Here is a 22,555-nt window from a genome sequence, read left to right as displayed (position 1 = left end):
GTTGTAGCTACATAGGAAACCCAATTACACAACTCGGATTCGGTTGGCAATGTGACCACAAATAGCAAGTCGAGGATCAATACAAAGTACATGAGACTGTGACGAGGCTATTCTGAAGAAGAAGATGGAAGAGCGTCCAACACTGATGTTTAGTAAACGACTTACTGAAATGGAAATAGCAAAGGATAAACCTATTCGGATAGTTGTTAGGGATGAAGGCCGCAGGCAAATCAAAACTTACGTACAAGATATAATTTAGGACTCGGCAAGAAAACAGTATATCCATGCTGTATGCTTGTAGAAATAAGAATTCGATGAACAACTTCAGAAACTTTACCACCTAATTATAAGTACCGATTCTCTTACACAAACGGTGTTATTCAAGAATTTTTTCTTTTTCTTTTTAATTTGATAATATTGTTAAATGTTAGCTTTTGCCACACATAAACAGAATAACACTCAACTTTGAATATAGAAAATCTTTAACATTAAACAAAATTTTATTTCAATCATGCAAAAAGAAAACAGATAATTGCTTAAGTGTTACATCATCGTTGTTTAGATCTATATCAAGCGGTTTGCTTATTAGAAGACACATTTGTCAAAGCATGTTTGTTTCATAGCTTTTGTTAAATATTGAACATGATAATACATATTTCTTTGCTCAAGTATATATTTTGCTAGAAAATTGGGACAATGTAAAGTTTTATGAACCTGTCTGTCTGTTTGGCGTGTTTAACGCTGTATGTATGTATATAATCAGATCAGATTACTTATTTTATTTTGCATTCATTACACATTTAATTTTTTTTACTTTTTTCTGGTTAAGACTAAGTCAGCGTATTCCCTTACAAGACACATGCGACACGTTTACGATAACTCTATTACATTTCTTGTGTTAATCTGTTCGAGTGTAGCAACATTTTCAACAATTTTAAAGTCATAAAAACGACAGTGCCTACTTGTAGCATTGAGCACAGTGCCCAGTTTCATAGTTCTACACCACTGAAATATCACGCCAAAGACACGTCACATGATCCCTACCTAGTCACATTATACTGACACCTTGAAAAGCTACTATTAATACCATTTTCACGTCTTTTGTATGACACGGCCAATAGCAAACTTACAACCCCCGCACTCGAATAGGGCCCACTACCACTAGGCTGTCGAGATTACAAAAAGGTAACGCTGTAAAGTTAGAAAATGATATTTTGTATTGTGATTAAAACGCACGATAATTTAAACGACAGCATGTTTATATTTATTGTTTGATTTTTATGGTAGTCATGCATCGTAGAACTCAAAAAGGTTGTCAGTGATAGATGATAAGTGCATGCTGTAATGCTATACAAAAATGTTTTCTGTATTGAAATGTTTTAATGAAGAAAAATCATAATTATCCAACATGTTATCGTTTGTGTTATCGTGCGGGATTTATTGTAGCTTACTGATTTGTCTGTTTTGCGTTTAACGCCGTTTTTCAACTGTAATTCAGTTATGTTACGGCGGAAGTAACTTACTGAAGAGAAATAGATGTTGTTGCTGTAGTTATGGAATAAGACATCTTATATCACATCTTTGAATACAAAAACTTCTGTTGTGATGCTGATACTCGTTGAATAAATTACATAAAATGAAAATAAACATAGATGTCGAGGTACGTATGAATCAATGTTTCAGAGCTAGTGTTCTTGTAGTATTCAAATAAAATTTTAACCAAGAAATTCAGGTTTTCTAAGTACGAAAAGGATCGCAGTTCTTAAAAAGATGCATGTTAGAGTTATGGCTCTTGGTCTACTTACTCATCTTATGATGATAAGCAAGTGTGAAAAGTTCCAAAGCTGTAGCTCGTTTTTGTTTCATAAATATTCAGGTGAAGTGGACCTAGAAAAAAATTAAATTTTCTAAGTACAAAAAGGGCATAATTCCGACAAAATGTTTATCAGAGTTATGGTACACTCATCTAATGATGATAAAGAAGTGTGCAAAGTTTCAAAGATATAGTTAATATAGTTTTTGAGAAAAAGTAGACCTAAACAAAAACTTAAACCGACGTCGACGCCTACGATCAAGTGACGACAATACCTCGTAGATGTTTTCATAAATCAAACGAGCTAAAAGGTTTTCAACCTTTAACATGAACAATTCGTGTTAGCGGAATATTAATTGAACATTGACATTGAACACTTACTGCAAAGAGATACGATCGCGGATGTAGACATTACAGTTCATGGTTTTATTTACCCGATGGGAAAGTATTTTGTATATATGTTAACATACAAGTGAAACATAATTTTGAACGATGATTTTATTTCGATCCAAAAGATATATTGAAAATAATGCCCTTTAAAGAAAAGAAACAGTATGTTGAGCTCTACTGTTATTAAAGATTTCAACTGAGACAACAATCGTACTACTTGTAAAGTAATATTTATTCCAATTATAATAAAACTATAAACATGCATGTCTGTAACATGATTCATATTTTAGTTTTGATATAAAAATATCAGTTTAATATCACATTGAAAAAATCATAACGTTTAACTCTCTTTAAAATGTTTTATTTTCAAATTAATTCCCTTTGAAATAAAACAAACTTGATGTACAGCAAAAACTGCAGCCTAAAATGGATGTTCTCTATCAAAACGTTCTTTTGTGGAAGTTTGATAATTATGAAGAAATGAGAACATCATTTTCAAATGCCTTATACATTTCATTAACTATGTTGATATTTTCAACATTAGACCATTTACCCCGACTGCAACTGCCGCTTCGTAATCAACCCGTGTAAAAGATACAACTTGATCTGGGAATGTCTAACAAAGTCCCCAATTTTCAGTAACCAACCATGGATTCATACGAATGTCGGAATATTTTTTCATAAAATATGCTGAATTTAGTTGTGTTGTGTTGACAGTGACTCATTTCTAAACGTATGATATTAATTATTCTATGCTATGAGATATTACACAGATGTGTAATACATCTGTGTATTGAAATGCACAATAACGTGTCTTTGGTTGGTGTCCTCTGTCAGAGTGTTTTAAGAAACCCGGCTCTGTGTTATTTGTAGCAAATAGAATTGAACACGATGTTTTCTTTATCAAGTCATTTTATTTGATTTAATCGTGAAGTTGTCAAGAAAGTTTCATTTAGATGAAATATAATAGCATCTACTACATTTAGCTATAACGCACTAGCTAGTATTTCTATTCCCATGAGAAGTATTGCAATAAAATGTCGTTTCCTGTCAGAGATGATTTTCAGGTAATTATTTAGCAACTCCATACATAAGAAACAATCCAAACACATCGCATGGTAAGTTTGAATGTGCAATGGGATTTGTTCTGCAATAAGACACATCTATAAATTATATACTATTTGACAAAAATTTAGACAATCATAATATTTCTACCTGGAAATACGAGGGACTTCTGGTTTGCTGGGGATAAGATTCAACAAGGAAAGCCAATTTCTAAACACTAACTTACACAAACCGCAAACCAAATTATGGCCGCGTACAAGACCATCATACGCACGCACACACACACACACGCACGTACGCAAAGCAAAAACACTAGGGCAACACAAATAAATAAAGGAACACATTGGGGCACCGCCTTGGAACGGTCAATGGCCAAAACGCCACTGAGGGGCCATCTTAGACCAGGTGAATCCCTAATACACGTAATGGCAACAAAAGGCATGGAATATAAATCACAGAAATGCACTTGTCAATTAAGAACTGAATCCGGTTCTGATTACGCTTGATGGTAGCTTTCATAGATAAGCTGTGAACCCTTCACTGATTTGATAATACTATGTGTATGATAAATAAAATAACTTGAAGAACCTTACCTCTACTTTCTTACTTCTTGAATCACCTCCATTTTGTAAAGTTACTTGAATTCTTTGCAAAGGAATTTATTTAAACTTTACGGGCATCTTAAAGAGAGTTAAGGAACTGCAGTCTGCATAATCCGTAACTTTTACATACATAATGATACAGTAGGTCTAGGTGGGGGTGAGAATGAAATTATATGCATTATAAAGCGGTTTAAACTCCTCTGGTTAGTTTGCAACTGACCATTCCATGTGTGTCCCACCATGTTCCTTTTTTCATTTTGTCCTCGTGTTTGCTTTGAAAGTGTTTTGGTCGTGTGTGTTTGTCGTATGCACGTAAGCATGCTGTGAATGGTCGTGTGTGTTTGTCGTATGCACGTAAGTATGCTGTGAATAGCGGATTGGGAAGGCTGTGTTTTTGGACCGTGGCTTTCCCTGTTGAATATTCATCACACAATATTCTTCTCTTATTGATGTGTATACAATTCATTATTTCAAAATATGTCATTTTCTAGGCCAATTTTTACACGAAATATTCGTTATGTCCAACATGACCCTTGTTACTGTTTTCGATGAAATTACTTACAATGTTATGTATTATATTTTCTCCTTTCAAAACACTTCTTGAACAACGTAAATTTGTTTTGAACAAATCTTTATTGAATTATATAAGTAGCCATTTGCTACTTGTAACTGTACCAAAGATGAATGAAACATATGGTCTAAGTTCATATACTGCTGACAAAAGTTTTGAAAATGAGACAAATTATTTGCAAATGAGTATACAGTAAAACGAAATGTGTTTCTCTTAATTCTCGGACGAAATTTAACATTCAGTAAAATAAAATAATTAAAGTAGCAATTGGATTTTGCCCCAAGGAAAACAACCTACCTAACTTGTAAGCTAACAAATGATTCGGAATAATGGTTCAGGTTATAATATATGATAAAAACGAAATTTCACAATCATTATAACGAACTTAAATCATCATCTTTTATGGTACGGGTCCAAACTTCTCGCGACAACACTAGTTATGATGTGTTCGATTCCTTAAAAGATGTTTCCATCATATTTTTGTTGCCTTTTGCAGTTACGGGTATACATGAGTGAGAGTTGTCATTATATATTCGAAAGCATAATGGCTTTGTATGTCTGATACACCTTGCAACAATGCAGCTCCGTATCTTGTCCGTGAAGATTTTACCAGTGACATTTATCTATTAACTGAAAATAGTTTCTTATCTGATGTTAATTTAAGTCATACAATGAGAGCTCAAAACTGCAGAGACAAGTCGTTAGGGCTATATCTTTCGCTTTTCTTCAGACACAAAACCGTTATTGAATATTTTTATAATGTCACAGAGATACCATACAAAGTAGAAAATTAAGACATGGTATAAAAAGGATTTTATTTCATTCTTCTAAGGACTGAAAACTTAAATTTTGACGTTCGAATAAACACAGTCAAAAATCAACCCGAGCTCATACTGACTCAAATTAATGTTTGTAGAATTAGTCATATTCTGAACCAATGGTGATACTAATGTCCCCAGGATGGATAAAAGTAGAGTGGTACCATACATTTGTGTCCACAACAACTGAAATGGATAAACAATACTTAACAGTCTGATTGCAAAGAAAAATACAAAATTCACAAAGTTTCTCTAGGTTTATTTCCGGCAAATATTGTTATGTCTACTATGAATATATGCCAACTGTTACATATTAGTTAAATATGTACATGTTTGTTACGTGCCATAGAGCTGCTCCTATGTATGGTATCTACGGATCGCGTGGTCGCGAGTTTGATCCCCGGGCGGGGTTTATGTTCTCCATGACGATTTGATAAAGGACATTGTGTCTGAAATCATTCGTCCTCGACCTCTGATTCATGTGGGGAAGTTGGCAGTTACTTGCGGAGGTTTGTACTATTACAGAATCCAGGAACACTGGTTAGGTTAACTGCCTTCCGTTACATAACTGAAGTACTGTTGAAAAAGCGTTAAACCCAAAACAAACCAATAAAAAATGTTGATGAAACAGATCATCCTAGTGCACTTACAACACAGAATAATACATGCAATCATTCAATATATTATTTTTATTTTTTCAAGAACTTGAAAGAAGAAAAATAGCAGAAAACAAACAGAATAAATACTGCATATCTTACATATATCTCCTTTGTGAACGGTAACATTGAAGGATTTGCATTCGGCCTCACATTCCGGAGAGGGAACGAGGGTCCACGTCTTCATACCAGATATTTGTGCTTGCCAAGACGGTCTAACAACATAGTCTAACTGAAATTGATGAAATAAATCAGGGACATAAAATTTTCCCTGTAAGATATTTCAGCACGAATGTTTTGAACTATGTTCATATTGAACATTTTCAAACATAAGTAAAAAGTCAGATCGAGTTATGCTATGTACTGTCGTCTGCGCAAACCAGTGATTTATATTTGTTTATGCCTCACTCCGTGGTCATATGGTCTTTCAAAAGCGTCGAAAGAGATTCAAATAAATACAATTTTCTTCCAACTCAAGTTATAATAAATTAGTATAAACTAAAAGCAATTATCAGCCGTAAACAAGTTAAAAAGGAAACTGTGGTTGAATTGGTTTCAATTTACATATAAAAATATACTTAAAACAGTTTATATGTACATACGTGTACAAGTGCCCCAGGTCCTGAACCACCCATGAAGATCCAATCAAGCGTGCTTGACTCTGAGTTGTTGGGTAGAAAGTAAGGTCGTTGGTAATGTTTTCGTAGTTTATTTCTCACTTCCTTGTGACAGTTGCTCCTGAAAAAATTAAAACTTCAATTGTAAATCGATTAAATAGGCGATTTCCGTTCAAGTAATGTTAGTTAGTAATGCACTTTTTGTATTACAGACTTTTTGCATTGCATTTATGCAGAAATCAATTTAAAATATCTAGGTACAATACGTTTGTAATTCAAAGATTTAGTTCAATTGATACACGTTCATCTGCAAGTTGACGGTCGATGTTTTCCATATTACATTTATATACTCCAAGCATGGCAAATTTGCCTCAGGTCAACTTGTCTAGGTATTATATTAAATGTTTCAACGATTTAGGCGGATTGCAGGGCTCTATTTTACTACATCAAAGGATCATGCGGCCAACAGTATCAGTTTGACCAAGGTTTAAAAATGTTTTAACTTAACCAATTGACATTTATACTTACCATCCTATATACCAAGGCATTTCCCCATCCACAAAGTTTGCACGAGCGTCAGACATATTGAAAACATCACTTAATGTCAAAAAGTCGGTATTATATGGGAAGAACTGACATTCTTCGTCCACAGTCCTCAATGCATCTTCTGTTCTGAAATATAGATCTTTGAAGAACTGAAAATTGAATTGTGTCATTGCGGACCACGTGTTTGTTGCATCTTTGATTAACACAGGAACAGATGTATATGCATATTTCCGTTTGAACTCTTCAGCAGAAATGCCGGACTCCACAGGAATGCTGTCTAGATTCCTACACATATTGCATTGGACCAGTGGTCTTGAAATTTCAGCTGCATAAACATTTTGGTCCATAAAACATTTCTCAGCTAACGCGTCAACAATGAAACCGTGAATGAAAATAGTTATTAATGTACTGATTATTCCAAAAACGTACATAAAAGCATACATAACGTATTTTGATTTTAACGGAGACAATTTTCTCTCATCTCTTTTCTCCTTTTCCTCATGTTCTTTGGTATACTCTGTATTCTCTATTCCTGTATTCTCCTTAGTTTTACTGTCAGTTTTCTTCACTTTATCTACAGTTGGATTAATTAAAATATTACGAACATCACTTCGCGAAACTCCATTTTTGTCTGCCTCTTCGATGACCTTGGTCAGTTTCTTTACTAAAAACTTTTTCTTTTCATTTTCCATTTTGTATAGCGATTAATTCAGATCTAGAATCCCTTTGTTTTAATGTACTTAAATCACGAACAAATTGTTTATGACTTTTTTTGTAATAAATCAAGCATGACTCTATCCAAAACAATTTTGACTACTCTTCCGTAAATATAAATTTATAGATTATCATAAAGATTCGGATGGGGAAATAAATCGACGTATTGTCAACCGATCCGGAACTGTAAGGTAAATCTTTTGACTTTGTCGTAAGCTTTAACAGGTTACTAATTTATAGTTTATAGTTTTCGCTGAATATAAAGAAGGCAAATTTCTAATTCGTTACATTTATTTCGTGTGAATTATAACCAGTTCATCAGTTGTCTTCACTATTCAGAACGAGTGAGCCATTGAGACAACATTTTGCTTCTTGTCCTGTTTATCTTTCCAAATGTCTGAGCTGTAGGCTTGTAAATTTCGGCTGTTCTAAGGAAAACTATCTTAATTTTTCAGTGCCTTGTGAATTTATTTTTTATGTAGTTAAGTTGATCCTTTGAGAGAAAATTAGTCAATGAATGTGAAAATAAAGAAAATAAAATGGTAAAGAAAAGGATAAAGTTAAATGTAAGCGTCAGGAGTGTTTGGAATACTTGCTACCGTTTTCGTTTAATGAACTCGTAGAACATATACGTAACTTGTACACATAAATGTTAAAATAGTAAGGTAAACATGTGAAGTGGAAACTGCGGCCTGACATGAATAGAAAAAGTCTTATATCTTTAGTCATAAAAAAAGGTAAGAAATGGCTTTATACTCGACAGCTTTCATTTAAACGAGCTAAATGTCATGACAATATAAGTGGTCATTCTAGTTTTAATTCGTTGAATATTATTTCACTGACCTTTAACGCGACAGACATTTCAATGAATCAATATGTTTTAAACGAAAATTGCGTGTAACCTTTGGCTAATGTCTTGTGTGACTTTAACAAGCGGACCGTAAGATAGAATACCTATTTCAGAGAGATACGATCGCGGATATAGACGTCACAGTAAATGGTTTTGTTTACCCGAGGGAGCAGTTTTTTGTGCATGATAAAATATGGTTATACGTACAAGAGAAACTATAACGTTGAGCGATGATTCACTGAAAACAACACCGTTTAAAGAAATCGTATGCCCACGTTTCATATTTGAAAAAAAAAACACACTCGCACACACACGCACACACACACGCGCACACACGCGACAAAGCAGGACCTACTACACAGCATGTCTGTTAACATGAAATAAACATGCATGAGTGTATAAACAAAATTGTATTAGGTTAGAAATAAATAAGTAACTCAACATGAATATATACAGGGAGGAAGCTGTCTTACACAATTTTAATTAAAATCTAGCCAAATTAAATATATTTTGCGGATTTTCTACATTTAAAGATAATTTCTAATGATAAAATATTTTACAGAAAGATGTACATAATGTATATTTTTAAGGAAAAGATACAGGTTACGATCTTTTAAAAATCAATTTTGAATAAAAAATAATATATTAAATCAGTTATTTATTAACGTAAACTTAATTTAACAATTTGCAGTCCAATTAAATTGAATAAATATCGTTAACATGTTAACATTTTGTCTTACTGTATTTAGTTATTTATATTTTCAATCCATTAAATAGCATATAATTATGTACAAGTATTCGATAACTGGTGATACCTCCTGTAATAGTCGCTGTACCGTATGCAGCAAATACTTAAAATTTAATACATCAATGGACGGTTGATACTATTTATTGTATGCAGTATCCCTAACTACAATTAATGCAAATACACATTCCCTGTTAAAGTCGGGTTTCTCTAGTGCTGCTTTAGGCAAAACAGAAAAAGTGTTATTTTGTAAAAGTTTGGTGTTTGACATTTAAACTGACGACCGTTTTGTTATTTTTGCTGCAAACAGCAAATCCTATATCTTTTGGAATGTTTCAATCTTTATTTTTTTTATATTTCAATAAATGGAATGATAAGGCTGACTATAGCTAAACAGTTTTAGTTAGCTTGCTTATTTCTTTACCATAATATCGTCACAGAGATTATATGAGTGTCAGGTAACATTTATGTGAAATAGAAAGTAAAGATAGTGCCGATCTTTCTGTAAATGTTATAAAATTTTAAACAGCGATGAATTTTTATAACAATTTTTCGTGAAGTTTTTGATATATCCTTAGTTAAATAGTTAAAGACGTTAACCAAGTATCTGTTAGTACATCTCTGATATCGGTTAACATTGAGGCGCATAATGCATATTTCGGTTAATATGTTAACGCCATTTTTAACATTTATTTAAGTTCATTATCATCAACGTCAGGAATTCCATACCAGCTCTAAACAAGTAACCGAAACATTCCAAGAAACAGTAAGGGCTTTTAACGCAAGACACCATGTCAGTTTTGTCTTGAGGAACCCGGTTAAATTCAGAATTTTTACAGACCTTTTTCTTGATCAAGTCAATTTATATGTTATGCCATCGCTTAGGTGTCATATAGAGACAGATAGGTTAAATTAGTTCAAACACGCTAACTAGCATTTCACGTCGCGTGTATGGCATTGTAATGAAATGTCATTTCCTGTCGAAGATGATTACCAGGTAATTATTTCGAATTTTGATGCATTGGAAACAATCCTAACAAATTACACGGATTATGGGTGACTTTAAAACCTATCCAACAATTGGTATATTCGCGTGTGCCGGGGGATTTGTACCTACTATGAAACCAATCTATAAATTAGTTTATAAATTGCCTTTTGACAGAAATCTGGAGGCGTGCTCCGTAATAAGCAGTTTTAATATTTTGTCTGGGAATAAAGGGATTCTAGTAAGAACTGAATGGGAATTTCGATTACGCCCTAGATCTACAGCAAACATAATAGTATGCGAACACGGCTCAATTGACCTTAAATAAATATTCTTTTTTAAAGCGACTAACCCACACTTTGTGATTTGTAATTTCTAAAATAATTTATCACCGAAAGGCAAAATGCCGCCACTGTTTCATATATTTACATGATGATGAAACATAATTGTTGACCAGTTTATAGTTTCCGGAATTACGGGAAGATTCGATTTTTTGCAGTTTTTCTCATGAATCTTTATAAATCGTTGCAACGCTTTTTGTAAACGTTGATAAATATAGAACGAGACGCGACAGTATTTTTAGACGCTATCAAACCAAAAAAAAATCGCATGTAGTTTGATGGTTCAGTTTATATACTCGCGATTAACGCAATGAATATTTTTAAAGAAATATGTGGTTATAAACATTCGAGGTTTGAACAAACTTGTCAAATATGAGAAGCACATTCTGTCTTGGAAAACCTTTCCTTTATGGTTAAATTAGGCCGTTTCCTATGTTACAACCATTGCTTACGGTCACAGAGTTACTTTGCACATGACAACATATCCAACATAAAGTAAAAAAAGTAGACAGAAAACCCTGATGATTTTCTCAATGAATGTGTGTTGAAAAAGAAACGTTGATACATCATAGTGGCATATTTTCCAGAATGTTTCCTTTCCCCTAAGTGTTGAATTTGATGTGATCTAATTTACAATCCCAGTACGTTTAACTTCCACATTACTTAACTCTGAGAAGAGAAATACCGAAAACTAATTTCATGTGAGGGGTTTACATCATCTGCCTTTGAATTCTAAATGTTAATAAATGGTCGAAATTCATTGCTCAGATATCGATATTTCCAAAATGCATTCAGTCAATTTATGCTAAACAACTGGAAAAGTTTTTGACTATCAATTTCCTTTTGTGATAAAAATGATAATTTTGTTTTTTGGCACTGTTTTCGAGTTTTGATGCCTAATGCAAGTTTTAAATTTACGCGTAATTTACATGGCGCTTATTCAGTGACCTCGTGACATTTATTTTTCCTGGAAATACCTTAAGATTTAATGATACAATGTATATTGTAAAAAAAGACTATGAAAGTAATTTTTGGGTTTTATATCGTTTGAATCACAAGGAAACTAGATTGCTGTTTTTATGTATGCTTAATTTATTATTATCTTAAGTAATTATTGGCATTTTATGTTTTTGTCGTCTCAAAAGAATATCGCAAATCCATCTTGAAATGTAGAAAAATAACACAGCGTGGTTTCAAACACATTACTGAAAAATTAAATGTCAAGCGCTTTTATAGCTTTGCTAACATTTTAATTGTGAGATTTAGATTATGCAAAACTGTAATTATTATTTCGTACGTCATAACATGAGAAACAATCCTAACAAATTACGATGATAATGAATGGAATTTGAATCCTTTCAGCAATAACATTAATGGTACATTCGCGTGTGCAAGGGGTTTGTTACCGCAGCTAATCTATCATTATTGCTAAATGTTTATTGCTAAATTATGTAAATGTCAAACAATTTACAACAAAAGTCGTGTGACTGATATTTTTCTTTTATATGGAACATGTTTTACTGACCTACTAAGTTCTATATTTTTCATTTAACTTATGTTCTATGGTTCTGTTTACTTCGGTACATAAATGCTACATAAGAAAGACATTGCCGATATACTAGTATGTGGTGATATGCCTAGTAATTATAAACGTCAGTGAGAAGTTAATTTGTTAATCTAACAGGGTTTTCTGCCTCAAGTTGTGAACATGTTTGAATTAACTTCTGTATTCAATATTGATTGTCGATCCGCCTATTTTTTAATCTGAAAAACAAAGACAAATATCAAACAGGGAATGCCACGTACCAACAACGCAGCCTCCCCAAAACGAAACCCACAGCACGCAGACCACAAACACAAACACACACACATACACGCACGCACACACAAAGCCAACACTCTAGGACAAAACGAACAAACAGAGGAACACAGTGGGGCACCGCCTTGGAACGGTCAGTGGCAAAAACACCACTGGGGAGCTTAAACCGGTTTATGGTGCGCACCCAACCTCACTCTTACCCCCATCATGTTCCAAAGACACGGGAGAGTGTAAATAAAAGTAATCCCCTCCAGGCGAATCTCTAACATACGTAATGGAAACAAAAAAGCATGGCATGTAAAACACAAAAATGCTCGTGTAAAAATATATAAAAAACAAACCCTTAGAACCAAAAACGTATGTACTCAATGCCTTTTCAGAAGACAGAGCAACAAGAGAAACACCCTTAAGGGCCCGACGAAACAGGCCAGAAGACAGATATCAAAACAGTTCAGTCCTGGTAGGATTTAAAAACTGCTTATCATAGAGTCCTCCCCCTCTTCCGTCAGACACAGTCAAAGAGGGAAGCGTAGTGTCCAACTGTAAACGGGTTGAACACTAAACATGCGGTATGTCTCAAAACAGCTGGGTCGTAACCTCTTTTAATAAAACGTTTTATAATTAGCCATGCTTTTTCTGACCGGGTCAGAAGAAATGTCATTCGTCAATTCGCCACTGCTTGTCAACAATGAGCAGGTTACTTTGGGATAGAATATCTCAGCTTTGTAAGATGCTTTACTGTGTGATTTTAAAGGTCAGAAGTAGGTACTATTACGAACCAGCGACTATTAACATTAACAAATGTTGTTATGAAAAGTAACAGTTCAAATACCTTAAAATGTTAACTAACCGAGAACAGTTTAAATTATGTCCTGGTCAAATCTAAATCCAACCAGTAATAATTCCAAGTTATTCACAAAATCAAAATTGAATTAAGTATATTCAAAGAATATAAATCATCTCTTCAAAGATATATTTTATATCCACAATGTTAAATGTCACAGCAGGTAATATTTTGATATTACGAAATACAGAAAGGTTTTAAAATATGACTTTATTGTAGGTTCTGTTCTGTCATCGGAATAAAAAGAAGATTCTAGAAAAATACAGATTAATCCAGAATAACCAACAGTTTTAAATAATGTCAACACCCAGTTGATAGAACCTTATACAAAAAGCCATAGACAATAAATAACTTATTGACATACATGATGTCTCAAAACTAGGTCAGACTGTACAGTTGACAATGAGCCAATAATATCAAATGATAAAAAGTAAAGCATATGGGGAAATGATATGTACATAACAGAACGAGTTATATAAGTTTCTTTGGCGATGCTAGAGAAACTATTTTAACTGTTACGTCACACCGTGATCAACAAGGCGGGTTCCCACCCGCTGCCACCAAAAAGGGTAGTTTTTACAGCCCGCCCAATGTGAACATCACTTCACCTCTTGAGCACGCGTGGGCAATTTGATATGTCACGGTATAGAACTTGAATAATTAAACGGGGAGAAAATGTGCAGCCAGACCGGGACTCGAACCCGGGGCCTCGGAATACCGTTCCGATGCTCTACCGACTGAGCTGTCCGGCCGCCTACACATTTTCTCCCCGTTTAATTATTCAAGTTCTATACCGTGACATATTTCCCCACCATTTTGAAATTCGTCCTCGAATTTCAGCGGGTACTTTATATATAAGCAATTACAGGTGTCGGAGACTAACCAGTGTAATGCCGTCGGGTCCCACGTTGGGCGCCAAATGTCACAGGGTGAGAAAAATGTGCAGCCAGACCGGGACTCGAACCCGGGGCCTCGGAATACCGTTCCGATGCTCTACCGACTGAGCTGTCCGGCCGCCTACACATTTTCTCCCCGTTTAATTATTCAAGTTCTATACCGTGACATAAAATGTCATAGGTCATAAAATAAGAATTGTCAAAGGTCTATAGTATCAATACAATTTATATATTATATTCCAATATTTTATGATGCATTCTCCTCTACGACCTATACATCCCAATACAATAATCTACTGACGGATGCCGTACCATACTAATCCTATAACGTCACATAACCCTTCCCGTGAACCCCTTTGTTATTGTTGTCCGCCATTATCTAATAGATAGATTGATAGGCATTGTACTGTAATAAATATATTATATATATATTCCAGGTACGTTCCATATTATATTTAATACACACTATATATGTAATGTCTTAGTTAAGTCATACATTGTTTTATACTGCGATTGTAATATGCTTTTAATGAGAAATCGTATGTAATGTTTTATGTGGACCCTTTTGTTATTGTTGTCCGCCATTATCTAATAGATAGATTGATAGGCATTGTACTGTAATAAATATATTATATATATATTCCAGACTTACTCATAAAGAACCCATCGCACATAAAAGTCCCCCGTGACATTTGGCGCCCAAGAAAGGAGTATGAGCAAAGGCTACGATACTATGACTTATCAAGATTATGGACTATTCAAGACTTGGAAAAGGACCGGTTAGTTTTGGGTTTTCCCCTACACCTGTGTTTACCTGGATTTCCCCGGATAATATATAGACTAGTGACGTCACAACCATATACCGACCAGACCATTGGATAGTTCTATACAGATAATAGGAATTCCCTATATTTGTAAACATTGACTCGTGCGCACGGATTGGAATCGTTGGGTACCCGAACTAAGAAGTAAGCAGCTGCAGCATTTGTCGTTCCGTCGTCGTACTTGAAGGCCTTAATCGTCGTTGGAGCCATCACAGTCGTCGTCAACGGATATAGAATAGATTCGTGCCATGGAGACATTGTGATTTTCAAAGTTTGATACTTTGACAGGTGTGACATAAACAATCACATTGAAACTTTTGAATTTGGTGTGTAGTGTATAAATCTGGATTAGAAATATTTTTATGGATTATATATTGATGGAAATACATGTAACTGGTAAGAAGTTTTAGTTGAGATTTTATCATTTTACAAACGTACTTGATTTTGACACTAGGCTGTCAAATTTGACAGGTGGTTCTACCCTCATGCGACTGTGTGAATAAACACTATAGTATAGCATTTGATGCTTATAGTTGAAAATTTAGTTAGAATATCTGCTAAGTGTTATAGTTTTGTTGGCGGCTGATAAATTTTTGCAAAGGTACACTTGCACAATAAAACGTCTAACACCTTCCTTTCAAAACACTACCTTTCCAATATCATTGATAAATCCTATAGTTATTGGTGTATAATCCATTAGCCCCCATAGCGCAGTCGGTTAGAGCGTTGTCCAGAAAAGTTGAGAAAAGATTTGAGATACAGTAGGTGTTGGTTCGATTCCAGCTCGGGCCTTGAAATTTTTTTTTTTGTGTCAATATTTTTTAATATTTATTTTTGTGTGTGTGTCAAGGTATTATCTCAAGCAATACAGTAGTATCATACGATATAATTTAATTATATTGTATGATAATAAATTCATTACCGGCGCGTACAAATATGTGATCACAGCGGTATTTTGAACACGGAGTTTTCGTACAAGACAGGTTTATTATTTTCTGAAGATATTATTTTTTGATTGAATTCCGAGAAAAATATCTTATAAGAAGAGAAGTAATTTAGAACAATTCTTTCGATATCAGTCGGGACATTGTTCTTTAATATAATCACATTATTGGAAATTTGTGATAGTTATTTGATTGCACTCGATAAATCTGGGCGCGTTAATACGGTCGATATTTATCGAGTGTATATAAGACAGCCTGCGTAGCTCAGTGGATAGCGCGTCGGACTACGAAGCGAGAGATCGCGCGTTCGAATCTCAGTCGGAGAAGTTTTTATTTTTTGCTTTTTTTTGTGTGTACTAAATATATACAGAAGTATATATTCTGTATTAATTATTTTAATAACTTTTATATTTCTCTATGAAGAATATCTTTTGATATTTTCATAGGGTTATATAGGACATATTGTAAGGATCCTAGGAGTTGTTTTCTCTCTAATTCACAAACATATCTGTACACTTCAAGAAAACACATAAAACATACAAAATTTCAAAGTTCAAAAATAAACAATAATCAAAGTTCTGATATTTACATTTGATACATACATACATACAAGGTTTTCACATATATATTTCTTACTCAAACCACAACATTGAAACTGAAAATCCTGAAAGTGAATGAAATGTTGAAAGGGTTTTGAAATGAAATAGACTTCAGTTGAATACTTGAAAACTGCTATTTTGAAGAAAATAAATCTCATTGAATGAAAGGAATTGTAAACTTGAGAAGTTGAAAAGAAATATTTGAAATGTGAAATATTAGTGCAGTGCTGAGTGTACATGCAATAAGTAAAAAGTATTTATGAGTGAAACTTGAGAAGTTGAAAAGGGATATTTGAAACTTGGAGACTAACTTGGAGAAATATTAGTGCAGTGCTGAAAGTACATACAATGAATAAATCGCGTTTATAAGTGAAACTTGGAAACTGATAGGTCAATATTAGTACAGTGCTGAAAGCGTTTATAGGTGAAATTTGAAAGGTTGAAAAGAAACAGCTGAAACTTAGAAACTAATATGTGAAATATTAGTGCAGTGCTGAAAGTGCATACAGTGAATAAAATGTGTATGGAAGTAGAATAAATTGAAGACTGAATGAAAGTGAAAGCTCAATATACAATAAATAGGCTTTGCAAAGTGAAAGGAAATATTATTGATCATTGATCACTTAGTACTGAATGAAATTGAATTTAGGTGAAATTGAAAGGTGAACATAAAGCAATTAGTACAAGCTGAAAATAAAAACAAGTGGATAGAAAGTGAATTGATCAAAGTGAGCATATAAGTGTTGCTATATGAAGTTCTGAGAAAACTTTGATATGTCACTTTGAAAAAGGAACATAGGTGAAATATCAAATGTTGGAGATACCGGAATCTATATAGATATATGTTGAAAACATAATATTAAGAATAGGCTGAAAATTGATAATTCAGTAAAGGAGTTAGACACTTAGTGGTACAATAAAACATTTGCATATAATTCCGGGTATTATATGAACAAGTTTTGAACAGAATATTGTGTGAAGTGATAAAAATAAAGTGAATGTGATGTGATATTTTGCATAATCAGTCGCAACTAAAGTGAACACAAACAAGCGTAATAAAGAAAACGTGTATAACAGTATAGTGATCGGTTGGTTTGGTGAAATTGATAGTGACATTGTGAAAGGTTGTTGTGAACTTAGAATATATAAGAGATGGCTGAATATATTTCACCGTATGATTTACGCAGGCTTACGTTAGAAAGGAGAAGGAAACAAGCACTTCTAGAAGAAGCCATTAGAAAGGAGGAAGAAGTAAAGGAAAGGGAGAAAATGCTTAAACAAGAGAGGCTGAAAAACCTTCAAATGCAAAGAGAATTGCTAATACAACAAAGGAGAGACTTGCGAGTCGACAGAGAAGATAAAGAGGATATAAACTCAAATGAAGAAGAAAGTATATATGAGTATTTGAGCGAACACGGTTTACCCCTGGATGATTTAGCAATTGTAGATGAGTTAGATTTTGAAGAGGGAGAAGCACTTTGTAATTCAACACACGAAGAAGCAAGTATTGCAAAGAGTCTTTCAGGTGTAGAAAATCCAGAGAAAGAAATCAATTTATCAGGCGAAATTGAAAGACTTGATATAATGTTGCAGTCATTCAGACATGAGGATGGTTTTGTAAATGATAAAGATGAACATACTGATTCAAGAGACTTTACTGTACACAAAGAAATATCTACCAATGAAATTGGAGATACTTTCAAAGTATACCCTGAACAAATCCATTATCAGAATACTGAAGCTGAAACAAATAAATATATTGAAAAAGATCAAGTGCCAAATGAAACTGTATCAAACAGCATAAGTCATAGAATGACACAAAAACCAGAAAATCCTGTAATAGATAGAGATATGGTTAACGACAATGTAGAGACAGGATACAGTAGAAACCAACAGAGGAGTAGAATAGAAGAAGATATTGCGAATCTAGAAGAAGAAATAGCGACAGAAATGTCTGCAAAGAAACAAGATGTTGAAATAGATCAATACTCGAAAGCAACAAAAGTGAATTACACACAGGCTGAATTGTTAGAGAGATGGAAAGAGTTAGGAAAAGAATTAGAGGAAGTAAATAATAGACAGTTAACAAGAGAAGAAAATAAAGGTAGAGGACATGTTGAAAGGTTTCAGACAGAAAAAAAGATTGGTATAAGTACTAAAGGACCTTCACAGCCATCAAGTCATAAAGCATATAAACAAAGAACAGATGAAAGTGTTCTTAGAAATGTTAACGATATAGATAGAGGCATGTTAAAGAAACAGAACAGTCGGACAAGACAAAATGCTAAAGTAAAAACAGAACCTGATAGATTAGAGGAGTTACAGAGACAAAAAGATGAAATAGATAGACAGTTAAGGGAAGAAACATTAGAAAGAGATAGAAAGTTATTGAAGGAAAAGACGGAAAGGGAAGAGAAAATACGACAAGTATTACAGAACTATAAAGAAAAGAAAGAAAGAGAAAAGAAAGAACAAGAAAAGAAAAGAGAGAAACAGAGACAAGAAGAAAGAGAAATTATGGCTCGTATTGAAAGACTCAAAATAAGAGAGAAAGATATAGATAGAAAGAAAATGCAAAAAGAAGAATTACAGAAAAAGAGTTGTGAAGAATTAGAAGATCAGCGGATGAAGGAAAGATTGAGAGAACTGAACAAAGAAGAAGAGGAGATACAAAAGAGAATACATGAAAAAGAAGAGAAAGATAAAACCTCCAGTGTTGAGAAAGAAAACAAGATTCCAAGTGAAACAGATGTGTTCGCAAAGCTTGAGAAGACTATCCTCGGAAAGCCATACTTACCATCATTTGAAGGCAATCAGTTCGAGGAATGGAAGTTAGAAGTATCTTGTTTATTGAAATCAGGATTATACCCAGATTACCTGATAGCCCAGTTAGTTCGGAATTCTCTCAAAGGAAAGACTAGAAGAGTTTTACTTACCTTACAGCCTGGTGCTTCTGCAAGAGAAATTCTAAGAAAAATAGAATCCGTATATGGAAATGTAAAAAGTGGAGATTCTCTTATTCATGATTTCTATTCAGCAAAACAGTCATCAAATGAATCTTGTACAGATTGGGGAATCAGAATTGAAACACTTTTCTATCAAGCCCTTGATAAAGGAGAAGTTGATGAATCTAGAAAAGATGGCAAACTAAAAGAGAGATTTTGGAGAGGATTATTTTCAGAAAGATTGAAGAATGCGACAAGAGTGACTTATGAGTCTAGCGATTCTTTCGAGAAGTTAAGGAAAAAGGCAAGATTGGAGGAAGTTGAAATAGATACAGGAAAAGAAAATAGGAAAGAAGCAAGTCCAGGTGAAAAAAACAGAAGATAAAACAACACAGCCGAAAATACACCAACCGATAAGGACTTCAGAAACAGACTCGAAATTAGACATGATGCTGGAGAAAATGAAAGCATTGGAAGAGGAGGTAAAGGAGTTGAAAAGACGCCAGAATTCAGAGGAGAAAAGATACAATAGTGGTTTCTCGCAGTCAAGAGGTAGAGCCAGATTCAGAGGAAATGCTGGTTATAGTGCACGGTACAGAGGTAGAGGATATCGAAGTCCATCGCATCAAAATAGAAATAGAAACAAACTTCAATCAGAAAATGAAAGAACCGCGAAAGAGAAGTCTGAACAGAAATCTGAAAAGTCTGATAAGAAAGACAAAGAGACTGACAAGAAGGACAAACCTTTAAACGGGTAGATGTCTCTGTCGCAGGGCAGACCAGAGACTCCCATGAACAAAGCCCTAGGAATGAATTGTATGAAAGAATAGTAGGATCTTGTAATGAAAACGAAATTGAAGTTGAAGGAAATAGAACAGTTGGACTTATAGATACCGGCTCAATGGTAACTACAATAGCAGTAGATTTTTACAAGTCCTTAGACCCTGTACCTCAACTACGTCCATTACAAGACTTTGATTTAGAAATAACCAGTGCTAGCGGAGAGAAACTTCCATACAGAGGATATGTTGAGATAGATGTTAAAATACCATGCCTAACAGACACTGCATTTTCTGTTCCCGCTTTAGTAGTGGCTATGACTGATTACAACAGAAAAGTTCCATTAGTAATTGGCACAAATGTTATTAGACAAGCAAGATTAGAGCTAAAAGATGAAAGTGATATACCAGAAGCATGGAGCAATGCATTTACTTCAATTTGTACAACTAGAGCAGGTATTGCGAAAACTACAAAATCAGTCACTTTACAACCATATGAATCGACTGTAGTGTCAGGTTTTGTGAGAAATATGAGATCATGTGATGCAGTTGTTACAGAACCATCAGACAATGGATATTCTAGTAAAGTCAATGTATGTCCCAGAGTCGTCAAGCTGAACGAACAAGGAAAAACATCAAGGGTTCCTGTTAAAATATTTAATATGTCAGCTAAAGTTATAACCATTCCAGAGAAAGCTAATATCTGTGAACTACACGAAGTTGATGTCCTCAGGTCAGCTCCCATCAGTCCTCCGTCAAAGGCACAAGTCCAGCAGCAAGCAGCATCTGAAAAAGAAAATAAGAAATATGTTAAACAAATAGATGGAATAAAGTTAGAAGGATCAAAATTATCAGAAGATCAGATTAAAGAAGTCAACACCTTTTTAAGTAAATGGGATCATATTTTCTCGAAAAGCGTCACTGATTTAGGCTCTTGTAATCTGTCAAAACATGAAATCAAACTTGAAACAGAAAAACCATTTAAAGAACCCCATCGTCGCATATCACCGTCATTGTTTCAAGAAATCCGAGAGCATTTGAAAGAAATGCTCGAAGCTGGAGCCATCCGAAATAGTGAAAGTCCATATTCATCAAATATAGTTGTAGTCCGCAAGAAAGACGGCACAATTCGCTTCTGCCTAGATTACCGGAAGCTCAATAGTTTGACAATAAAAGATGCTTATGGCATTCCTCGCGTTGAAGACACACTCCATCTATTGTCTGGCGCAAAATATTTCACAAAATTGGATCTTAGAAGCGGATACTGGCAGATAGAAATAAGTGAAAAGGACAAACATAAAACTGCATTTCAAGTTGGTACACTTGGCTTTTACGAATTCAACCGGATGCCGTTTGGACTCTGCAACGCACCAGCGACTTTCCAGCGTGTGATGGAACGTTGCATGGGTGAAATGAATCTTCGAGACTGCTTAATTTATCTGGATGACGTCATAATATTTTCAAAAACTTTCGAAGAACATCTTAGACGCCTTGATGCTGTTTTCACACGTCTAGAAGAACACAGCCTAAAGTTAAAGGCATCAAAATGTGAATTCTTTCAATCAAAAGTCACATATTTAGGTCATGTTGTGTCTGAAAACGGAATTGAGACTGATCCTGAAAAGATAACTGCTGTCAAGTCGTGGCCAATACCATCATCAGTCAAAGAGGTTAGAGCCTTCCTTGGTTTCACTGGCTATTATCGACGCTTCATCAAGAACTATGCTAGCAAAGCAAGACCTCTTAACGATCTTCTAGTCGGATCTTCTACCACCAAAAAGAGCAAGAAGCAGACAAAGAGCCATAAAGTGAAGAAAATACCGTTTGTTTGGGGACCAACACAACAACAAGCATTCGACAACCTTATTGACGCATTAACACATCCACCTATACTAGCATATGCTGACTACAGTAAGCCGTTTAAGCTTCACACGGACGCTTCTGGAACTGGTCTTGGAGCAGTCCTTTACCAAGAGCAAGATGGATACGATCGCGTTATAGCATATGCAAGTAGAAGCCTAAAACCATCGGAACGTAACTATCCGGCACATAAACTGGAATATTTAGCACTTAAATGGGCAGTTGTGGACAAATTCCATGATTATTTATATGGCTCTACATTCGACGTGTTAACCGACAATAACCCGTTGGTGTATGTCTTCTCCAGTGCTAAACTTGATGCCACCGGACAT

At 34.4% G+C, this 22,555-nt stretch overlaps 2 protein-coding genes across 2 annotated transcripts; one reads left to right on the top strand and one right to left on the bottom strand.

The window, feature by feature from the left end:
* Positions 1 to 3,069: 3,069 nt before the first annotated feature.
* LOC123562541 (uncharacterized) lies at positions 3,070 to 7,969 on the bottom strand. The gene is made up of 4 exons (XM_045355169.2): positions 7,061 to 7,969; positions 6,518 to 6,653; positions 6,018 to 6,147; positions 3,070 to 5,445 (listed from the first exon to the last, which is right to left on the bottom strand). The coding sequence occupies exons 1-4, from the start codon at positions 7,768 to 7,770 to the stop codon at positions 5,360 to 5,362; spliced, it is 1,062 nt and encodes a 353-aa protein (XP_045211104.2). The 5' UTR covers positions 7,771 to 7,969; the 3' UTR covers positions 3,070 to 5,359.
* A 9,822-nt stretch (positions 7,970 to 17,791) lies between these two features.
* LOC123558184 (DNA ligase 1-like) lies at positions 17,792 to 19,969 on the top strand. Its single transcript, XM_053524313.1, has 2 exons — positions 17,792 to 19,066; positions 19,106 to 19,969. The coding sequence occupies exons 1-2, from the start codon at positions 17,792 to 17,794 to the stop codon at positions 19,967 to 19,969; spliced, it is 2,139 nt and encodes a 712-aa protein (XP_053380288.1).
* The last annotated feature ends 2,586 nt before the right edge of the window (positions 19,970 to 22,555 follow it).

This window comes from Mercenaria mercenaria, chromosome 2 (assembly GCF_021730395.1).
Source record: "Mercenaria mercenaria strain notata chromosome 2, MADL_Memer_1, whole genome shotgun sequence".
Taxonomy (NCBI): Eukaryota; Metazoa; Mollusca; class Bivalvia; order Venerida; family Veneridae; genus Mercenaria; species Mercenaria mercenaria.
Note: the sequence above shows the minus strand (reverse complement) of the source record. Positions and strands in the feature narration are given on the sequence as shown.